This window comes from Denticeps clupeoides, chromosome 7, assembly GCF_900700375.1.
Source record: "Denticeps clupeoides chromosome 7, fDenClu1.1, whole genome shotgun sequence".
Lineage (NCBI taxonomy): Eukaryota > Metazoa > Chordata > Actinopteri > Clupeiformes > Denticipitidae > Denticeps > Denticeps clupeoides.
This window is the reverse complement of record NC_041713.1, coordinates 12,678,372-12,701,262: the sequence shown is the minus strand read 5'-3', so window position 1 is coordinate 12,701,262 and position 22,891 is coordinate 12,678,372. Positions and strand designations below refer to the sequence as shown.

The following is a 22,891-nucleotide window of genomic DNA, read 5'->3' as shown; positions in this document are numbered from 1 at the left end:
CTGAAGGTGGCGCTCGACAAGTAAATGAAAGGTAGTCGTGTTTTATAGCACTGAGTCTCTTTAATCAGAAGATTGGTTGGACTGCACGGGGAAAAAAAAAAAAAACATTTTTCACGTGTACACAAAATTATAAATATCTCCTATAGGAACAGCGGTATTGTACACAGGTTGGGCTTAAATTGTGACGTCATTAGCAAGTGTGAATAAGACACACAGTAATTAAACAGTTTTACAGGATCGCAATAACTAACACAACAGAACAATCTACAGCAATAAGACACCAGATGATTAATAAATTGAGTCCAGCCTGAAAGCCCATACATATTCACATTTGGATCAACCCATACCATAAAACCGGCAAAGGGCTATTTACACTTCATGTTTCTCTATTAAAACCCATAAACTATTCTTTCATTTCAACATAATATCTTCATTCACCATTTTCAGCAATACCTTATCTAAAAGGGGGAAAAGAAAAAAAACAAAAAACTCTTAATTACATATATTTCCAAATCTTACTGACCACAGGCATTTGTGAACAAAATAGCATTAAAATATTTAGTATCCTACATATTTAAAACAAGTTTGGGGAAAAAAATAAAATAAAAAATAAAAACAACCTCAGCACCCACATCTTTCAGGAAAAGGAAGTCCAACGTGAACTAATGATCAATTTATTACATAACCAAAATCTCTCACCATCAGATATTTGACAAACCTTTAACATTATTCTTCAAACCATAAAATGGTTAAGGCAAATTTTCATCTAAATATATCGGCCTGAAAAATATAATAATCTGGATAAACACACAATTAGCCAAATAATGTCCTGGTTATGTACTTGCTCAATCTTGAAAATTAGTTATCTAAAAACAAAACCAGTTAAAATAAAGTACAGAAAATAATTTTGTACATAATCCAATATCCATTCAGTACAACGTGAGAAATTGGTGGACAAGCATTTACAATGAAATATTAGTGGCATGACTATACTGCATCAAAAATCAGGACTTAAAATACATTACTGCATTATAAGGCATTGGAATATCCCAGGAATAACCCTCCTCCTTCCTTATTTTAACAATTTTGAGAAGAAAATGCATGGCCAGGACACCAAATAAAAGGACAGTGATCGTCAGAAGTATAATAAATAAATATATATATTTTTTGGGCTATGACATTAAGGCAATGCATTGGCATTCTTGGTGCTGTTGGAATTGTTTAATCATTTATGGAATTTTGGACATTCCATGCATTTCAAATTATATCAGAATTAAATAATCTGTTAACCTATGAATGATAAATAAAATCCTTAATTTATATTCTGAAACTCAGACTGCATTACACGCAAAGGGTTACTTTAAAATAAAAACAGAACACTCCAAAACACCAACAATGGTCAAATCACCAGAAACCGAGAACCATCTCATGCTTAGCAATTGTGTAGCAGTATTACAGTCAGTGCAGTGCTCACAGTAGGATACTAAAGAATTCCCATAGCATATGGGAAGGATCATTAATGGTGCCTGGGCAAAAAATTGTTAATAAAAACAAAAACAAAGAAAAATTAACAAATAAGATGTACGTCGTCCAAAGATTAAGAGCATATCTTCAGATCTAATGAATGTAAGCTCTGTAGACTGCAGACATGTCATTGTCCGACTGGTCCAATGCTTTTGCTCTTTTGTAGACCTGATGAGAAAACAAATGAAAGCATAGGACATTGGAAAAACCTGCATGCATGTCACATTGTGAAAATGAGTAAGAATTTCATAATCTGAAGTGAAAGTGAAGTAATGGTCATTGCGAAACACTGAAGCACAGTAAACGGTGTCTGCTTTTAACCATCACCCTTGGTGGGCAGCCATGACAGACGCCCGGTTAGCAGTGTGTGGGGACGGTGCTTTGCTCAGTGGCACCTTGGCGGATCGGGATTCAAACCGGCAACCTTCTGATTGCGGGGGCGATTCCTTAACCGCTAGGCCACCACTGCTTTCCATAGATCCTAAACCTCAGCTACCTCATTTGCTGCTGCCGCCATCGGGGTTGGGTGATTAACAGAATCCCCCATTGAAATGGCAAGCCGAAGGTCCTTCTGAATATGCTTCAGGTAGTAATCTGGTTTGAAGTTCCCCTGTAGAATGTCTGGGAGGGTGAAACAAGAAAAGATCTGTTATTCTCACTCACACACACACACACACACACACACACACACACACACAAATCTCATCCCGAGGTGAGATCTACTGAAACATATATTCATAACTTACTTTGGCATTTCTGGTCCACAAATGTGCTGGCCATCTGTCCCTGACAGAGGATATCCAAGAATGTCTGTTGAGACTGGCCAGTCGCTTGAGCCAAGGTCAGTCCTTCTGCAATGGTTGCCATAAAACTGCCTTGAACCATGTTCAGAATGAGCATCATCCTTGCAGCATTACCAGCTTCACCTAAACAATTAGAACCGGAATGGTTAAAATGCTTCACGCAGAGGCTTTTAGTAATTGCAGTGTACAGAGCTCTAAAGTGAGACCAAAAAAAAATTGCAGGTTGAACAGGTGGGAGCAGCGTTTTGGGGAAGAAGAAAAAAAAAAAAAAAAGATTGGTCATGGGCCAGATATTCCTGTACATTTGGAAGTCAGACAGAGAGGTGTGTAGCTTGCACCAGTCAGATAGACAAAGCAGATGTAGCCACGGATTAATTGCGCCTTAAAAGTTAGACCTTAGCCCGACAAGTACAGCTTTTTAAAAGCCCAAACCTGACATTGGGGTAGAACATGTTACACAACATGACTGCTACAACATGCTTCAAGCGTTACAAGGCGTTTTTAAATTATTTTTCATGGACAAAAGTGTCACTCCTCAGACTTTGCTTTCATATTAAATCACCAGAAGCTAGCCTCTGTTTCACCACATACATTTTTGCACCAATTGAAATTAAATCACCTGACAGCTCATTTATCGCCTGAGCCATAGTAAAATTACAGAAATCATGCATGACCAAGTGTCCCATCTCCCCGCTGCCTTTCAGCAACAGGCAGCCAACAGATAATTAGGTCGAGATGATACATTTCAAGCACATAAAATAATTGCATTTTTCTTTTTTAAATTTAATTTATTTGGTCTTTTAATTTTAGCTTTAAGGACAAACACATTTTCAGTTACTAGCGGTTCTTGAACTTTACATCAACCAGATTGTTATTTAATCATTTAACTAACTAACTAATCATTTTAGTTAATCACACCAGTGCAAAACGTTAGTCTACAGCCCTGGTGTTTATCGTAACTACAAGTCCTCTATGCCAATACTACTGCTAACTGCTTAGTTGCTGGGGAAAAAAAAGCAAATACAAAAATATAAAAATGTGTTCTTAAAAAAAAGGACAGTTGCAACAGTGTTTGCCAATTTAAGGATGAAACAAATGTCTATAAATTTCAAGCACTCAAAGTGCCGTGCAAAATAAGGAATGAATGGAGGAGCCATACCCAAGAAGAAAGATGTCTTTCCCATTGCCTGGAAACAGCTGCTACAGTCTTCATAAACAGTGCGATCTCCTGCTGCAAGAATAACCAGCATCCCGTCGTTGGACAGCTGCTGACTGCCTGACACAGGCGCCTCCAGGAAACGGCCTCCTCGGGACGAAATGACCTATTTAAAATAAAAATAAATTAATTGTAATAAAAGCAAGTTTTACATTAGATGTTGCACAGAAATAATAGAAGTACACTAGTGTATTCAGTTTTGATGTAAAATACTTAACCGAGGTGTAACTTTTCATCAGCTAGTAGTAATATAAAATGTATTATGCATTCCCTAAAAAAACATCCTGATTGTATCATAGAGAACCATATGGCAATTCCTCAAATTTTGAAAATTGTCAGTATGGGGAGGTTATTATAACTGTGGGTTATTATATTAGGTTACCTGTGACAGCTCGATGATTGTCTCTGGGTCGACAGTTGACATTTCCACATAACACTTTCCTGGTCTGATGCCTTGCAAAACCCCACTGGGCCCAAGCACCAGCTAACATACACACAAAGAGAGAATATGCAGGTTATGCAACAACATTTCACAGGAAAAGAGTGTCTGACAACAGATAAGAGTTTGAGAAGATTTTAGTATTTGATCTTTTCGGTGGTTTACAAGGCAATGTAGCTGTGACACTTACATCTCTGGCAGCTTTGGGATCTGACACACAGGAGAAAGTGATATCACACATGGACACCACCTCTGCAGGGGTTCGTCCTAACCGGGCACCCTCTTGGATGAACAGGTCACACTGTCGTGGCGGGGGGGGGGAGAAGATAAGTGAATCCTTTGAACATTTTCCTCATTTTATTCCTTTACAAAGACAGCTTCCAAAGTTTTACCTTTTCTGCTGTACGGTTCCACACAGTCACAACATGCCCCATCTTTAAGAGGTTTGAAACTACCCCACTACCCATAAGCCCCAGACCCAGAAAACCTATCCTGTTTCAGAAAGAAAGGAGGAGGAAAAAAAACAAAAATACATTACTCGCATATTAAAATACATTTTTAGTGAGCTGTATACAGACAGAAATCCCTATCCATACCTTTTATCTGTTGGTGTAATGTTGCCATTGATTGCTGTGCTGTCTGCCGGTTGAATAGATGTGGACCCAGAGTCCTAAAAAATTTAATAAATAAATACAGGAGCACATGTCTAGTAATTTGGCAAACCACTTAATTTACAAAGAGTAAATTTGTAAAAATAAATAAATAAATAAAACTCCCAACCTCCTCAACGATTTTCAGTCGTTTGCTGATTGGTTCCATGGAGGAAGCAGGCTGTGAAAAGAGATTATAGAGATTTTAGCGGAAGAAGCTAAAGATCTCACTCCAACACATACACACACCAAACCAAGAGCGCTAGACTCCAGGTAAGTGCTAAAATCATGGGCTACATGCCGGATTGAACTGAAGAAACCAAAACCAAACCACAATGCATCGTGCAGTTGAGTGGTTTGCTCATGAGAAGGCAAAAAGGCCAAACCCACTGGACGAGTGCTGATCTGATACTAAAAGGCGTGTGCGCCTCTAGGGAGAGTCACAGTTTGGAAAGGAAATCAAGTTATCAGTCCTAACCATACGCTCTCCACTTCAGTTAAACACAAGGTCAACAGAGCAGCAAGGAGGCAAAAGGGAAAAGTGAAAAGCAAACATTTGTTGCAAGTGCTGCCTGAGGCACAGAGGCTTTGCCTACTGTACCACAGCTCAGCTTGCAGTTAACAGAGGGACCGGGAATGCACTGACGCTGGTGAGTAATAGGGGGAAGAGGGAAAAGTACACCGAGGATCAAGTGACACAGGCATCTTAGGTGACATTTGGAAGATACACAACATGAGCAAGTCTAACAATCAGTATTGTGAGAGAGCTAGAGAGGAGGAAAGAAAAATCCAAATAGAAGGAGATAATTCCTAAATCAACAGTAGCAGTGCAATTGAACAGACCGCAATAATGAAAGCTTTTATGACCTTGAAAGGAAAGAAAAACTGGAAAGGAGAACAGGGGGGGAAAAGGTGAATCTATACTCCGTGCAGGGCACAGAAAGTGAGGCCAAAACTGTTAGAACGATGCTAGCACCAGGAAAGGGGGAAAATATATTTATAAATATCTGCAGTCCAGCAATAAGGATCCCTCTTACCTTCTCAGACTGGCTGAGTTGAAAATGGTGGAAATGTGGGTCATCCTTTACTGGCTACAATGGAAAAAAGTTAAATTGGAAACTTTTCTCTACAGAGACTTACTGACCTAATAGAGCTTAAAATGAGTTACCATATACAGTACGTGGAAAAAGAAGCATTAACCATACTGTATAAATAGCTCAATTTCCAATGAAATAAATGTAAACTGTAAAATGAGACCAAGAATAAGTCTATAATTAAAAAAAAAAAAAAAAAAAAAAAAAAGTGGAAAGATGCCTCACTATACTAATAAACAAATGATTATTTAGCGGATTGTGGTTGTAAACTGTACAATGATTGTTGCAAATCTGACCAATGTTCCTTTGAAGCTCCACAGTTCATTACAAAGAGATAAATAGATCATGTATCGGCACAGTGGCAAGTAATGGGGAAAATGCCCTTTCCTTAGTGATTTTAGACACGTTGGAGATGCCAGTTTGCACATTGACTAACTTGGAGGCATTTTCCATTGCTGGTATAGAATTTTCCTAACCACAGACAGACATTTTTACAAAAGAAAATTATACAATAATAAAAAATAAAAACCTTTAAACAGGGCAAGACCATTCTATTTGCTCACACACACACACACACACACACACACACACACACACACACACACACACACACACACACACACAAGCATGTTTGCCTCAAGGGAGCAGCTGTATTAACAGATCAAGCAATGGGCAAATGGTGAATGGGTCACCTACACTGCTATCCCATTTGAATCCCGAGACTGTTCCAGCAACCAGCGGTTGAACAGAGGACGGTTCAGGGTCAGAGTCAGTTAAATCCTTCAGGGAAAGAGAGATACATTCACCTTGTGCTTACACTGACTAATATTCATTTCAAGTGCCTAATAAAACCAAACAAACAAACTAGGTTTTGTTCAGAAAGTCCTAAAGGACTAAGTAGTCACTGCTCATGAAATAAAAATAAATAAAATGTTTTGAATGATTCATAGTAAAAGATGGGAGAAAGGGGGATTCCAACTTGATTCTAGAGCAGGTGCAAAAGAAATGGTGTTTCTAGCAAAGGCCAGAACTTGTCCTTGTTATTTAAAGCCTTTCACAGGCCCAGTGAAACACCAAGGCCACTTGTTTTGCTCTGTGCGCGCACACTCCTGAGCCATTAACTCACTTTGTCTGAAGAGCCACCTTTGAAGGGATCTTCGTCATCTTCCTCAATGATTTTCATAGGCTTTGCAGCAGCTTTTCGTCCTTTCCCATCCGCGGACTTCTTGTCATCAGAGTGCGAACCCTATGCAACCAATAACAGAATAACTTTACGTCACATCCTAAGAAGAACCACAGAAACTGACACATACAAACATGATTATTAAAGAGATAGCATCTTTGATAAAGGGACACAAACAGAAGGCGATTTAGCTCAGACCTTCAGAGCACTTTTTGATTTCATGGTGAACACTACCCTTCATCACTAAGTGTTTAGTTGTGAACAACGACACCATACCTGCTCTTTCCCTTTGCCTTTCTTCAGGAACTCTTCCACAGCATCAACCGCCTGCTGGAAGCGCTTGCCTTTATTTATCTTGATCATTTCTTCCTTGTGGGGGTGGTACGGCTTTAGCTGTTCAACCTTTATCCAGGCACTAAATAAAGGACGGGAAAGCACAGAGCAGGCATTGTAACACAGAGGAGAGGGGGGGGGGGGAAAGAAAGACACACACGAAAAGGAATATTTGTGAACACTCACTGGTCTTCAGTTCCAAAGAACTTGACAAAAAAACATTTCTTGCCCCTTGGCTTTTTCAGGTCTTTCGGAGGACTGACAATCTGTGAAATTACAAAAAGGGAGTTGGTGAAACAAAGTGGAGTCAGCAACCTAGTCTAGTTCCCCTTTTTTTGTGCAAACGTAATTCAAAGCTGTAAAAAAAAACAGAGCGATTTGTAAGGTCACTCGTAACTTGCCTTTCCTGGCCAAGGTGGATAGCGTCCCAGCTTTCCCCTGAAAAAAAACAAGACCAGAGGGAGGTGACGAGATAACAAAAACTACTTCTCACTCGACACAAAACCAAACAACGGGCCGTATTAAGTATTAATATTACGAAATGAGACGAGGGGGAGAGCGTCTCAGCGCAACCAGACGGGAGACTGGCTAGCTTCCGAGCCCGTTCGCCGTACTCCAGCTAGCTAGCGACTCGAATTTCATAAACACGAACCAGCGGAAGCTAAAAATCCCGCAAAAAATCTTAAATCAGAAACCACATCACGCGCCACAGGGGGATATAATCGCAAAACCAATCGAGGGCAAACGGGCTTTTCGGCGACGCTGCGCTCGTTGGTGTGGAGTTCCGCGGCTAGTTAGCTGGTTAGCCAGGAACGCTACAGCCCGTGAAGTGGTTTGTTTGGGTTGACCCGACAAGTACAGTAAGAGCGCTCCTGATCGGCACGGCAGTGCGACACGACCAACACCGTACGCACTCTCGCTACCGAGACCCGTCCGCATTGTGGCCGGGGAGACGCGGAGGGCGTTTGCGGATTCTTTCGAGACGTTAAGGCAGGAGATCTCACCACACCAAATCCCCGATCCGCAGATGCACGGTCGCCATCTTAAAATGCACTGAAACGGCGCAGTGGCTCCAGGGAAAGAGCACGAACACACCCACTTAAACAGCGCGCCGCCGCTGACCCCCAGCGGACAGACGCGGGACAACAACTTTACACATTCAAGCGAGGAGCATCATCCTCTTCATGTTTTTATAGACTCCCTGTTGCACGTTCCGCCGTGGAAAGATATTTGGATAACCTGCATCCACACAAAAAAACACATTGTTTACGTACATACATACAGTAGAGGCCAAAAGGTTGAACAAACCTTCTCATTTAATGTGTTTTCTTTATTTTCATGACCATTTACGTAGGTAGATTCTCACTGAAGGCATCAAAACTATGAATGAACACATGTGGAGCTATGTACTTAACAAAAAGTGGAGACCTGGACTCCACAGTCACCGGACCTGAACCCAATCCAGATGGTTTGGGGTGAGCTGGACCGCAGGGTGAAGGCAAAGGGGCCAACAAGTGCTAAACACCTCTGGGAACTCCTTCAAGACTGTTGGAAAACCATTTCAGGTGACGACCTCTTGAAGCTCATCGAGAGAATGCCAAGATTGTGCAAAGCAGTGGCAAAGGCCACTTCCATGTACACTTACTGCAGCTGTTCTCAGGTTGTCCTTTTGAGTGACAATACTGAATCAGGATAGTAAACTTACAGTTTCTCTAAATATTGCAATAAAGTGATGCAAAATGCTAATTTCACTTGACTATTTCTCTTGATTACATTTAAATCAATTGGACTTTTACTTGTCTTCAATAAGGGTGTGATAACCATGTATTTATCCAGAATTCTGACATCGTAAAAATGCACCGTCACATTCTGGACTGTCGCAATATTTTATGTGATTTTGTTGTTTTCATAGTTTCTGATGCAGAAACTTACCGTTGCAAACCTACAGAGGGTGCTGTACATAATTAGAAGCTTATCAGTGTGTGGGGAAAACCATTACACAAACGTTATGTTAAATGATTGGTAAGGGGTTATACACATTACACAAAAATGGGTGAATACCCCATGCTGCTAATATTTTGGGGAGTGTAGATCATATTAATATTGTAGCGAGGAGTGTGGATGGGGAGTAAACAGAGGTAGATTCTTATAACTCTAAGATGTCGTTTTATAAGAAGGAACACTCAGCAACAGGGAAGACATTCACTTCAGCTCAACACACGCCCCACTGGTCTGCTCTAACTACCCCCCAATTTCCAGACAACAGCCCACTAACTCACCCTAACGATGGATAGACCCTCGCCTCAATACCCCCAGAGGCGGCCATATGTAAATGAGCCCAGCCCTATTGGCTGCAAACGCTACAGTATCATTTAGATACTGAACGTATTTGGCACGACTGCGGGCAATGTAATGAAAAACTGTCCCCGTGTCCCTTTGTTACAAAAATAAAGGTGCAGCAGGCAGTTTGTCTAGATTCTTTATTTAAGATACACAATAAAGAGCAATTTAAAAAACAAACAACGAGCACAAGTTTGTCAAAAGTAGAGTTTAAAACTCATTAGGTAACAAACGCATGATGAACTTTTAAAGTACAGTGTTATATGTTATGTGACTAGTGCAAGGAATACTCCACACTGTTGTGCCCATTTAAACCCCATGAAGAAGAAACACAAGATCATTCTAGTTCAGTAGTACAGAAAAACCAATAGGTAGCCCTATATAAAATTTTATTAAAAACAGCACCACTTTATGCAATAAAATATATGTATGCACATAGGAATAAATTGCAGCACTCCAATGAAGACTTAGAAATAAATTGTTAATCCAATCATACAAAATAATAAAAATAGGCTTTAATTTCCTGTTTTTTTTTTTATTTTCCTATTTCTTTTTGCCTGACACCATCACACCAAATTCCTGGATGGTGATTTCTTTATTGTGGTATTGCTGAAGCTGGCGGCTTGTGATGCTCCCTGCCTTCAGCGCATCTTCAATGGAGAATTTCTTTCCAGACTTCCGATCGTGAAGGACTGATGTCTCCCCGCTTGGACCCTTGACAGTAATTTCCTCCCAGTCGCACTCCTGGCTCTGCAGATTGACAAACATCTTCCAGTCAATCAGCCCGAGTTTGTATGCCTCTTCTGGTCTCATTTCTTTGCCCGTGTCTGGATCGATGACAACAATAGAACGTCTGAGATGACTTTCCCTTTGCTCCCTCTTGACTCTCACTGCAGACAGGCTCTTCTGGAGTTTGTCAATTTCATCATCTTTCTCTACTGTGATGCGTCTCAGGTCTGACAGCTCCTTTTGAAGTGAAGCCAAGCGCAGTTCAAGGTTCTTGCCATTCTCCAGTGGTGCCGATTCTACGATGTGTCTGGTCTCTTTTTGTGTAATCTGGATCTCTGACTGAAGCCTCCTGATCTCATTCAGCAGGCGCTGGTTCTCTTGCTGAAGCCTATTGCTTTCGTCTCGGATGTACTCCAGCTCCTTGGATGACTTTGTGTTGGTGAATTCCATCTCAGACAATTTGGAGTTTATGCTGATAAGATCTTGGCTCAGCTGTTGTCGGCGCCTGCTCTCCTCTTGAAGGCTTTGCTTCAATTGTTCGATTTCTGCCTCTGCCTCGGGATCTCTTTCAACTTGAACCTTTTCAGAACGCACCACTCTTTCACGCACCTCCATTTTTTCAAGATCTGAATAATTTCCCAATAGCACATTGTGCTCCTTTTCAAGTAGCATCCGTTTGTGCTTCTCTTCTCCTACCTGCAGCCTGAGAATCGAGTGCTCCTTTTCTTGCTGAGGGTCCTGCTGAAGGACCACCTTTTGCTTCACTGTCACCTTTTCTCTGTTTTCCTTGTCCCTGATCTCCAATTCATTGAGATGGACCCTTAACCTTGAAATCTCAAGTTCAGCTTCTCGTCGTGCTTTGCGTTCACGTTCAATCTCTTCAAGCTGAAGGTCCAGATCTGTCCTCAAGCGCTGTAGCCTTATGAGCTCATCTTTAAGGGTCTCCTTCTGCTTTTGTTCATTGCTGATGTTCTTGAGGAATGTCTCACATTCAGATTTCAACAATGGGTCTTCCTCTACCTTAACCACCTCCTGCTGGACAACCTTCTCCCTGACCTGTGAAAGGTCAATCTTCTTCATGCGTATCTTCTCCTCATTTGCAGACCTTTCTCGTTCCAGGTCTATCCGCTTCTTCTGTTCCTCAGCAAGCTTCCTCTTGAGAATTTCCACCTCTTCTTTGGTCTTTGGATCCTCACGATACTGAAGCACCTCATTGACCACCTCTTTAGTTTGCACCTGAGGCTTGGTATCTTTCCATCTCTGAATTTCATCCTTCAGTTGGATGATTTCCATCTCAAATCTATCTGTCTGCTGAGATTTGTCAACAATTTCATTACGCAGTTTCTCCAACTCTCTTTCAGTTTCAGGGTCTGTCTTGTATTTGATAACTTCTTTAATGATCTCCCTAACCTCCACTTGTGGACCTCTGTTCCTGAGGGTTTTAAGCTCATCACTGTAAGTTGTCAGCTGCAGCTCAGCATCTCTGGTTCTTCTTTGATGCTCCACGAGTTCTAGACGAAGGTTGGCAACTTCATTCTCAGCCTTGGGATCGGGCCGTACAATTTCACGCACCTTCTCCTGGATAATAACCTTGGACTTTTCCTCCTCAAGGCTCGTGATTTTTCGCTGCAGATCAGTCTTCTCCCTCACAGAGTACCTGCGTTTGGCCTTCTCATCTTCATACTGCTGTCTGAGATTTTCCACCTCCTTCTCCAATGCAAAATCCTTCTCAACCTTCAGGACCTCTTTTATTGAGATCTTTTCTTCTGCCATGGCCTTTTCCTTTTCGAGTCTCCTCAGCTTCTCCTGCAGGAATCTCAGCTCATCCTCAAGTTGAACTCTGGTGTCAGTTTCTTTCTGCTTCCTTTCTAGAAGCAGCCTGTACTCAGTTTCAAGCTGTGGATCATTCTGCACTTTAATCACTTCCTCCTCTGTGATGATCTCCTGCTCTTTGTTTTTCTCAGAGGCTAGCAGAGTAACTTGTTTCTGTATCTGGATGATATCATTGTCTCTGACAGTTTTCTGCCTCCTAAGTTCTTCCAGCTCTTCCCTCAGCTTCCTCACCTCCTCCTCTTGTCCACGGTCTCTCTCTATACGGAGAACTTCTTTGATGGTGTACTTCTGGGCACCCTCTTTCATCTCTGTCTCAAGCCCACGCATCTTTATACGCAGGGTATCCAATTCACTTTCCAGGACCCGAGTGGTCCTGCGCTCATCAGACAGCTTCTGCTGGACTTTGTGAATATCCTCATCCAGTTGTGGGTCAGGGACTTTCTTGATGACTTCCGTCTTGATGACAGTGTCTTGTGGCTTCTGTCCTTCTAGGACATAGATGTCACTTTGGATGGTCTTAATCTCTTTCTCAAGCTGTTCTCTTCTCTGAATTTCCTCTTCCAGTTTTCTCCGTAACCTCCAGGGCTCTTCACCTGGTGCTGCCGCTTTCACAGTCTGGACATTTGTTTGGATTATTTGGACCTCTGTTTGCTGCAAAGACAATGTTGTTTGTCAGTTGCCAAATTATATCCATAAAGTCAGAAAAAAGATTTTTTGACATGTGCAAAAGTTGGGGTTTGAACCCATTCCTGATTGACTGTTTATATATATATAGCCTTTTATATAACAGTTTTTTTATTTAGCCATGGTGGATTAGGAATGTTTATGTTTGTTTGTTTATATAATTGCTGTTGCTGTATGTTTGTTTTGGTGTCATGGGTTTTAATATGTATATATATTTAATATTATTAAAAGTTTGACTTTTCAATAATACTGAAAATGTGAAAATGTGAATCTGCTATGTCATACACACACACACACACACACACACACACACGTGTGAGTGTGTGTGTGTGTGTGTGTGTGTGTGTATAAAACAAAAAAATATTACCTGATTCAGAAGGCTTTGAGCGAACTCAAGATTCTGTAATCTTTGCTTATTCACAGCATTCACTTCTGTAAATTTTGATTCAACTGCAGCCTCCTATTCTCAAAACAAAAACATATTGCATTCACCAAAATTGGCACTTTGTTCATTATAAGAATTAAGATTAAATTAATTGGTTATTTACCTCTCCCTTCACCCTGAGTGCAGGAGATTCAAGCTTGCTCCTTTTGTAGGTCTGAGGAACCAAGCCATCCTCAAGATCTAGAATGGACTTGAATTTCTCAGTTTCCATTTCATAGTCCTGTACAGATGAGCAGAAAAATCATGTATTAAAGAGTTTACATTAGAGAGCTATTCCAAATGTTCTACATTCAATTGTACATCCCTACCTTCACAGCTTGCTGGTACTGTTGGGCATTCTTTGAGACATTGTTTAAATCAGATTCTTTCCTTGCAATATCAGAGAGCAAATCCTGGGAAGAAGCATGTGGAACATGACAATTTGACAAGCAAAGCATCATTCAAACTTTTCACATAAATATTTCAATGCACTCACTCTTTGGCTTTTGAGTTTTGCATCTATTTGTTTAACATCATCAGTCTCACGTGGCTCATAGTTTGGAATTCGGGATAGCCAATTATTGAGGTTGTCATAATCATTTCGATAGTTGTTGTATGACATCTTGGCTCTTTGTAGACTCTGGGACCTAAAATGTTGAATTAAAATGAATCATATATATATATAAATAAATCCAATTTAATTATAGAATAATCTCATTTTATTTCATGTGACATAACTCACCTGGAGTCAATCTGCTTGCTGAGGTTATCATAACGCTTGTTGAGTTTTTGGACCTCTGCCTCTTGCCTCTCAATGTCAGGACAGTGCTCCTGCACTTTGGTGGCCATGTTGTCACAGCTGTTCCTTGCAGCACGAAGGTTCTGCTCCGCCTCCGTAAGGACGCCTCGCTTTGACCTCAACTCTGATCCTAAGTCCTACAGTATGCACAATCCATTATAAATAATCATTATAATGATCATTACCTCCACAAGCAATATAGGATGTTGGTTCATTTTGTCTGCAAAAGAATTCAGATCTTACTGATAGCTCACGCTGTGTCTTCTCCAAGGAGGCCATATCTGCTGGTGCCACTTCTTCCCTGGCCAGTTTGTTCTCACATGAGGCCAACAGATTCTTTCCATTCAGCAAAGAGTTCTCCACACGGCTAGAATTTTCAAGTCTGCAATGGACAAATGTATACGCAAAACATACATATAACATTCAAATGACAGCTTCCACTGTTTTAATAGAAATGTTCTTGTATGTAACTTTATCATTGGTTACATACTTTTCCTTTGACAGCTTGAGCAGAAGGTCAACCTTGTTGTATTTTTTGTCAGCATCAGCCACCTTGGAGTAAAGCTGGGGGGCACTGGCACATTTTGGATTAGATTTCAGGAAGGTTTCTGCTTCTCTTTTCTTGGCAGATTTCTCAGGCTCGATTTTCCTGACAGCAACTTCAATGTCCTAAAACACATACAGCTGGTCATTCATTCAGTCTTATGAGCATACACGAAAAAAAACAAATACTGAGCTGCACTTTAATTCCTGTTTCCTACCCTGATGCCATTCAGACGGTCTGCACAGTCCTGCACTGGACGGGTTTGCTCCAGAGGGGGGCGGACTTCAGTATAGATGGCCTTTTCCTGTTTGTCCAGGTCATTGATCACTTTGTCCAGCCCGGCCATCAGCTGACGGCACTGCTGCTCTTGTTGGTCTGAAATCAAAAGCAACAAATGGTCAAATGTAGCATCTCCATTTGTACAGTGTGTTTTGCCAATCCCATTGACAGATCAGGAACACACCATAACTTGCTGGGCTTTCCTTTCTCAGCTCTACTAGGCGACTCTGGAGGGAGTTCTTGCTGCTGGCCACTTTCTGCTTGATTTCCTTCTGTTGTTTAACCAGGCTGCAAATAATTTACACCAATAATAAATCTCATCTTCAACAATAAGCTTGATGGGTCATAACAAGAGTTCAAAGCAAGAGTAGTTCTTGTCATTCACAAAATGACGTGTGTTTGGCGATGCCAGGCAGAAGAACAGGAATGCCTGTCAGACACTCACTTGTCAGCAATGGCAACAGAGTCTAAGTCAGTAGGAGGGATCATGAAGCACACTCCAGGGGCAGTAACTGTGTGCCCAGCTTGGTCTTTGATGTCCCACTTGCTGCCGTTATTCCTCAGCATAGTGTACCTCTCTCCACGCACAATCTGTCCCTACGTCACACAGACGAATGAGACAGCAGAATATGAGTCAGGCGTGCGACTTGCTATTTAAAAAATACCTTGCACTCTGAATCCATAGAAATCCACCCCCTAAAAATCCACTCTTCGGGTGGATAATCTTTGACAGGGTTTAAATTAAGATCCAGCATGGAAGCACAGTCCGGATTTAAATACATTAAAATGATAAAAGAATGTATGAGTGTTTAGAGACAGATCTAAGGGGAATTCATTGCATTTGATGGTGCTTACTAATGACAATGGTTCATATAACAGATAACGGGAAGTGCCCTGAGGGGAATTGGAGTTGGTGTTTATTGTGGGTGGGCTCGGTGAAGGCTGCTGTACCTGTTCAGGGTCAAAATCGCACAAGGCTTCAACAGGGAGGAGTTTCTGGGGTGTGTTCCTGCGGTACTTCAGTGGCAGCACCTGCAAACTGCGATTCTGCAGAGCTTTCACACGCTCGTCAAAGCGATCCATGGCTTTTGCCTGGTCCTGCACAAGCACACACACAAATGAGCACACACACAAACACGCATAGCCATTGTGTTTTTGTGTTTAATTTTAGATCCATTGTGAAAGAAGGCTCACATCCAAGTCACTGATCAGTCCTTCCATTTGGTACATGTCTTTGAACTCAGGGTTGTACTTCTGGCTGATTTCAGTTTGAAGTTTCTTCAGCAGGTCCTGGGTGTCTCTAGCCTCTTTGTGAAACTGTAACAAGAACAACAAGTAAACATTAAAGAAAATGATACATTTTTAAATTCTGCCTTAAATCTGTAAGCATTATTTAAGAGGGTGAGCAAAGAAACACTTATAAACTCACTTTGTGGTACTCCTCCATGTGCTTCAGGTGGTTTTCCTCACAAATGAGTAGATTGAGATACTCTTTCCAGTCAGCATGAACCGCCTCTGTATGAGCCTTAAGAAATATCATGCACTATGAAAAAAACATAGCAAAACATAGCATTTACATTTATGCGATAACACGAAAAACTCCCATACCTCAATCAGATTCTTTCCTGGGTGGCCTTGTGCAATCAATTTCTCCCCATCATCATTAAGCTTGGTGATAGTAGCCTCCTTAGATTCCAAACACTTGCCAATGAAGTTCTATAAAAGAAGAGTGAAAAAAGAACAGTTTGGTAAGTATACACACCATATGATTAGTGAGGCTTCACTGTAATGGCCAAAATAAAGGTCCTTGCCTCGTATTGCCTCTTGCGAGCTGGATAGTCTAGGTTGGTGTCGCTCCAGTCGTACCCGATCCTCTCCTCCGCCTGCTGGTCCATCCAGTACAGCTCATTGGTGCAGCGTTGCATGAAGTCCCTCAGAGACAGCAGATTTTTCTGACGGGCAGTAGAGTTGGCCTGGAGGGGAAGGACAGATATTCTGGTGTGATGTGGCCACTAAAAGTGTGATATTTGCAGTTGAGAGAACACAAAAGTGAGGGGAATTCAGGGCAACCTACCAGGAGTTTGTTGTAGTTCATCTGGAGGCCTCCTACGTAATCCTGTTATGTAAATGGAATGGGTGAGAGGTGAGGGAATATTGTAAATGTTCATTATAGCATCATTAATCCCCTGAAGCACACTCGCCTTGTTGTCGCGGTCGGTAACGTAGGGCGCCAAAGCCTCCACCTCGCTGTGGAAAATGTTGTGCTCCTCCACTTCATTTTCAATCGTGGGCAAGTCCTGTCCAAATCCTTTGTTGTTGAGATTATCCTGTTAAGGAAGCCACGTCGAGACATCAGCATTCAGTTCCGCTAAATCCATTTGTCAAACCAGAAATAACATTGTGAAAGGGGGTCTAGGTTAACAAACCAGCTTCTCTGCGATGATGTTTCCCCAGTTGACACTGGGCATTCCCTCAGACCTCTGCAGCTGGTAGATGTGGTTGTGCTCGTCACGAAGCTTCATGACACGATTGCGCAGCTGCTTCATACTACGATACAAGATGGATGCCACATATTACCTTTGGCATTAGCTGAAATGTTACAGCAACTGTGGGACGATCGTCACCCTAAAGCTTCCTCAGAATATTGAACGAGACCCTAACATTCTTGTTTGAACCTGTTTTATCCAAGCAAGTGGTATGCAGATCACTCACTCCTGCTCAATCATCGCAGCCTGAGGGTGGCCCAGTCGGGTAGCGTTGGATGCATCCTCGTCCAGGGAGTCCAGGAGCTCCAAAGAGTTCTGGATGCGTTTGTTGGTGTCTTCCTGGTATAGTGGCTGCTTGCCCTCATTGATCTTTGCAACGTCCTATTAAAGCAAGCAAGGCACATTCCTCAAATGAAAGAAGCGTGTAGCACATAAATAAAATAATTACTCTGAGGTCTGAGGTCATGCAGAAGGTCTTAGTGTTCAGATGAAAATAACCGTACACAAAACAGTCACAATATTTAAATGGAAAGCCATTCAGAAAAAAACATGAGTGAAACAAGTTCCTGTTCTGTGGACGTCCCGAGACACGTCTTAACACGACGACATGTGCTGGAGAGAGTATGAAAACTTGCCAAAAGGCAAAAAGTAAAATAAAAGTAAAATGTCCACATGATTCATTACCCTGTTGAGATTCTGCTCTGTTTCCAGAATGTTCTTCTCCACCTTGTCAGCATTCTTCTGCAGCTTTTCGATCAGGGTAGTTAGATCAGTGGGGGATGGCCTGAAATCAAACAAAAGCATTTTTTTGTTAAATAATTAGAAATGTAGTTCACAGGCTTGAGTTGAGCTCATAAAAGCCATTTGTCAGTCACGCGCACTCAGACACACCCAGAAGTATAATAAACAGAACACTGAAGCACAAATAATCTGTAAAAATGGTTATATAATAGTTACCACACGCATACAAAGTGCTATTTATGGATGCAGCAATTAATATAAAATGATAAATCTACATTCTACAGTTCTGTGACTCCTCTACTGCGTGTGTGTATTGAATGCAGAGCAGGAAAATATGAAACACCTGCTACCCTTCCAATCCATCAAACTTAATGTTCAGCTCTGTGAAGTTAGCTGTGAGCTACTGTACATGCTGTGAGCATACATACACCCAGAACCCAGCTAGACCAGACTGAGACAGTCTGCGTTCCTATTTCATGCCGATTTTAAATAAAACAAAGGTTCTCTATAACCTCTGCTTCAGATGGTTATGAACATGAAACAACTTGTGCAAATCCTGGGCACTGCGGAATGACTTTTGCTTTTATTCACCACTAATATGACTTGAGTCTGGCAATGAGCTGATGGAGTGAGTCACGCTCTCGCTGTGGTTGGCCAGCTCCTTTCCATGGAAGTGGTTTTGGTTCATGTCATGTGGGAAACCCTCATGCCAAACAATTAACTTAATGTGTAGTTCTATTCCAACACGCTGTAACGAAAGAACAGTACAAGACCAGAAAGTCTACATGGTCCTGCGCGTGGTGTATGAGGGCATATGACTATCTATGCTTATGTGTACACATCATAACTTGACGTCTGTTTCTGTAAAAACCCAATCAGCAGACGTTTGCTTGAAAAGCAACTTCTTTGGTTTCATGAATTAATTGTCTTTGACATGAAACTGCTGGCATTGAACATGCGAGACCTTGCCGATTACCAGAAGCCATAAATATGTATTAAGAACCAGCTCAGTCCATGACATCTGTTTTAAATAACACAATTTAATAAGCACTGAAGCCATATTCTCGTAATACCAACCAGATTGGAAGACATGCCGAGCGGCAAGAGCAATTCGACACAAACGAGACCCCAACAATCCCACAAGCTCAAAGTTTAGGATCGTGACAGGCCTTTAATAACCAGGAACGCATCGGCCAAGTGCTACCGGTACATCAAGTTCAAAGTCCGCCTAATCCCTTATACGCGAAGGGTGATGTTAGCGACTGAGATGGGGTGTGTCTGGACAGATAAGTCACTCCTAGATACTACAGGCCGTCTGTCATTTATTAGCAGTCGTACGTATGAGCCAAGAGAGAATAATTATTGCCAACAATATACCCAAAGCCTTAAAAGCATTCCACTGGTAGGTTTACAGTGACACGTCTTGAGATCATGTGTTTGCACTGATGACAGCCCGCGCTGCAGGTTTGGCAGGACCTCCATTTATTGCACGTTCACATACTACGACAAGTTCGGCACGAGTCTAGGCACAGCCTTTAATCCCTGCTTGCTAAAACTCGAACATTCTACAGCATCTTCCAACTGAGACCCTTTTTTTATCTCATTTTTTGTCACTGCACAACCCACAAATCAATACAATGACAAGGGTGGAGCATGGTTACATTGCTGAGATGCCAAGGTTTCACAGGGGATGAATCTGTGCATTCACATGCAAACACAGATAGGACCAGCATGCTGCATGCTTAGGAATACACTTTTTGGAATGCTGATCCTGCACACACACTATAGACACTACAAATGACACAAAGTAAGCCATAAATCTGTAAGGCTTCTTGTCTTCAGGACCATCAAAAAGTTTCGGTTCATTTAGAAATAATGCCTTTTGCTTGATCTAACACGAAAAAAAAAGAAACATGAAATTGGAAAAAAAAAATCCTATTACAAATAGACATTGACAAAGTTTGAAATGTAGACAAGCCCTACTTTGCTGATGCATTAGATACTGCACTAGTGTGAATGTGGGGAGTTTTATTGCTTCTTTAAACTGGGCAACTGCTTTCAGCCATAGCAGGAACGTTGAAAACGGACAGACTTGGGTTAACAAACACAACATTCCACTGAGAGTCAAGACTAATTGTTGCTGATAAAGTTCCTCTCTCCATGTACGCAGATACTCCATCATTAACAGACATGTCCCGCTACCAGGGTCGTTCCCTGCATGAACAAAGTCTCCACTGCAGTTTTGACTCACTTTATGTCTTCTGAACAATTATCTCTCTTTTACTGTGGAGCTGAAACCCGGGGCCAACTATGAGGAGCCTGATATGCCTCACGAAGTGTCGGATTTTACAGGTGACAGGCTGGTCGCGGTTGGGCGTGGCTCTCCCTCTCCCTCTCCGTGTGGGTGAGGCTAGGTGTCGCCACCACGGGACATTAGAACATGGGCGAAATTCAAGTTATCCGACCTGTTTTGGAAAAAGTCCTCGCCTGCCCCAGTCCCACCCTTCTCAGCCTCTACAGCTCCGCCAAGAACACACGCAGCACAGAAAGAGCCTCAGACGTAAGTTCTGCAAAAGCTTCCAGAAGGTTCAGGAAGCACCCGAAACTTTTTGCATTGCGCGCCGACCCCACAGCCATAGCTCCTCACGCGTTTACGGTGATTTATTTTATATATATATATATATTATCATGGGTAATAACAAAAAAAACAACAACTTTAAATAAGTTGACGTGTTTACAAGGTCGAGTGACAGCAGCCCACCTTTTCGGCGTGATGGTGACGTTTTTGGAGCCCTTCTTCTTGAACATTTTGACGGTTCGTCCGCTTGTTTTTTTTTTTTTTTTTTTAAACGAGCAAAGAAGATCAGTCCCGATCTGGCCGAGACCTCGTTCCACGTCGCGCAGGTCCCCAAACCTCCAGAGCCGCGGCTCCGCACCGCAGCGCCGCTGAAATAAGCGCTCGGACCCGCCCCCGTAGGTGGATCATACCTGCGGCCAATCAGAAAATGGGCGTGGCGCGTTCCGTGGAGACCCTCTGGTGCAGAGGCAGCTTTTTCCGACGCAAGCAATAATAATAATAATTAAAAAAACACGAAGGCTGCTTATTTAATTATTTTATTAATGCTTGTGCCACATATGTTGCTCCGAAATTCATGTCAAAGCCCATGTTATACATGTTATAGTATGTTATACTATGTTTACATTTCCTTTAACCATAATCTGTTAGGCTGAGTAATAAGCATGTAATTAAGTTTTGCACCGTAAAGGGTTTTGGTGTTGTTTGAAAGACTTTAGGTATATTGTTGGCAGTAATTATTCTCTCTTGGCTCCTACATGGCCATATTTACTGTATACATCTGCCTCTCCAGTACAATGGGGGAGTAGTTCACAGTATTTTCACAGTGCAAGTAATAGGGATAATGCGTGCTACAAAAAGCAGGCTGAGGTGACCATATGTCATCTGTTACAGATTCTCTAGGCATGCTGTTGAGGGGTGTGGCTGAAACTCCAGCTTGATCCCGAGCTCTAGTGCAGCCAGTCCGACCTGTCAGATGAACCTGCATGCTGCAGAGGAGCATAGATGATGAAGTTCCCTGCCTCTGCAAACCTCATAAAATTCTGAGAATGCTTTGTAGGGGAGGTGACACTTTGCTGAAAGAAACACACCTTGTGGAGACACAGGAAGAATTCAGTATTTTCAAAGCTGTAAAATGGTTCACTCATAGTTTTCCTAACATGAGCAGGAAAAAAAGCAGTCAATTTGAATCCAGGAGGAACGCATATAGTGACGCAGTTTGAGTTAAAAGCCACAAACCCAGAAACAGCTGAGAAAATGTTAAAAGGAAGCTGCCCTATCACTGAAGGGAGAAGCCTTGGGAAAAAAAGCCCATTGTTTCATGGCCAGAAATAATGAGTCATAGGGATTGTGTGTGTGTGTGTGTGTGTGTGTGTGTGTTCACTCTGAACCAGTGCATGTGTGCCATACTCGAGTAGAGTGGACTCTGAGCCAAGGCCTCTGTGAATGTAAACAATAATGCCATTGTCTCCAGGTCAAAATTGCCAGGTGTCGAATGTTGACTGCCCGTGCCAGCACAAATAATCATGTAACATATATAGAACCGATGTCAATGTTCTTCACACAACTCTGTGGTTAGAAAGACTGATACTTCATATACAGAGCATTGCATTTCGTATTTTACATTTCACATCAAGTCTTTCTTGTGTTGCCGTTTTTAATGCAGTACTCTACAGTGCACCCGGAAAGTATTCGCAGCGCATCACTTTTTCCACATTTTGTTATGTTACAGCATTATTTCAAAATGGATTAAGTTCCTCAGAATTCTACACACAACACCCCAACATGAAAAAAGTTTACTTGAGGTTTTGGTAAATTTATTAAAAATAAACAAACTGAAAAATCACATTTACATCAGTATTCACAGCCTACTTTGTCGATGCACCTTTGGCAGCAATTACAGCCTCACATCTTTTTGAATATGATGCTACAAGCTTGGTACACCTATTCTTGGCCAGTTTCACCCATTCCTCTTGACAGCACCTCTCAAGCTCCATCAGGTTATGTGAGAAGTGTCGGTGCACAGATATTTTAAGATCTCTCCAGAGATGTTCAATCGGATTCAAGTCTGGGCTCTGGCTGGGCCACTCAAGGACATTCACAGAGTTGTACTGAAGCCACTTCTTTGATATCTTGCTGGGTGCTTGGGGTCGTTGTCCTGCTGAAAGATGAACCTGCTGAAAGTCTAAGTTCAAGAGCATGCTGGAGCAGGTTT

General features: G+C 41.9%; 3 protein-coding genes across 6 annotated transcripts in view; 1 reads left to right on the top strand and 2 right to left on the bottom strand.

Moving 5' to 3' along the window:
• Positions 1–40: 40 nt before the first annotated feature.
• glyr1 (glyoxylate reductase 1 homolog (Arabidopsis)) lies at positions 41–8,307 on the bottom strand. Of its 3 annotated transcripts, XM_028987748.1 has the most exons (16): positions 8,247–8,307; positions 7,644–7,680; positions 7,429–7,508; positions 7,186–7,324; positions 6,853–6,972; positions 6,423–6,506; positions 5,670–5,723; positions 4,763–4,813; positions 4,579–4,652; positions 4,375–4,474; positions 4,173–4,283; positions 3,926–4,027; positions 3,487–3,649; positions 2,271–2,450; positions 2,021–2,145; positions 41–1,692 (listed from the first exon to the last, which is right to left on the bottom strand). In XM_028987748.1, the coding sequence occupies exons 1-16, from the start codon at positions 8,282–8,284 to the stop codon at positions 1,618–1,620; spliced, it is 1,533 nt and encodes a 510-aa protein (XP_028843581.1). In that variant the 5' UTR covers positions 8,285–8,307; the 3' UTR covers positions 41–1,617. The 3 variants fall into 3 exon arrangements, with proteins under 3 accessions (XP_028843581.1, XP_028843582.1, XP_028843583.1); XM_028987749.1 differs by lacking the exon at positions 5,670–5,723; XM_028987750.1 differs by lacking the exons at positions 5,670–5,723; positions 6,423–6,506.
• A 1,400-nt stretch (positions 8,308–9,707) lies between these two features.
• On the bottom strand, positions 9,708–21,019 carry ppl (periplakin). The gene is made up of 22 exons (XM_028985316.1): positions 20,863–21,019; positions 18,045–18,144; positions 17,587–17,741; positions 17,301–17,421; positions 17,076–17,201; positions 16,949–16,990; positions 16,686–16,847; positions 16,483–16,590; positions 16,304–16,399; positions 16,069–16,191; positions 15,826–15,972; positions 15,320–15,471; positions 15,059–15,162; positions 14,813–14,970; positions 14,542–14,720; positions 14,295–14,433; positions 13,995–14,188; positions 13,749–13,899; positions 13,582–13,665; positions 13,377–13,493; positions 13,196–13,288; positions 9,708–12,795 (listed from the first exon to the last, which is right to left on the bottom strand). The coding sequence occupies exons 1-22, from the start codon at positions 20,907–20,909 to the stop codon at positions 10,126–10,128; spliced, it is 5,268 nt and encodes a 1,755-aa protein (XP_028841149.1). The 5' UTR covers positions 20,910–21,019; the 3' UTR covers positions 9,708–10,125.
• The window catches only part of LOC114793499 (syntaxin-binding protein 4), a 40,940-nt gene continuing 38,575 nt past the window's right edge, over positions 20,527–22,891 (top strand). For both annotated transcript variants that reach the window (XM_028985319.1, XM_028985318.1), the window contains exon 1: positions 20,527–20,661. The gene's annotated coding sequence lies outside the window, so the exon portion shown is untranslated. The remainder of the gene's footprint in view (positions 20,662–22,891) is intronic.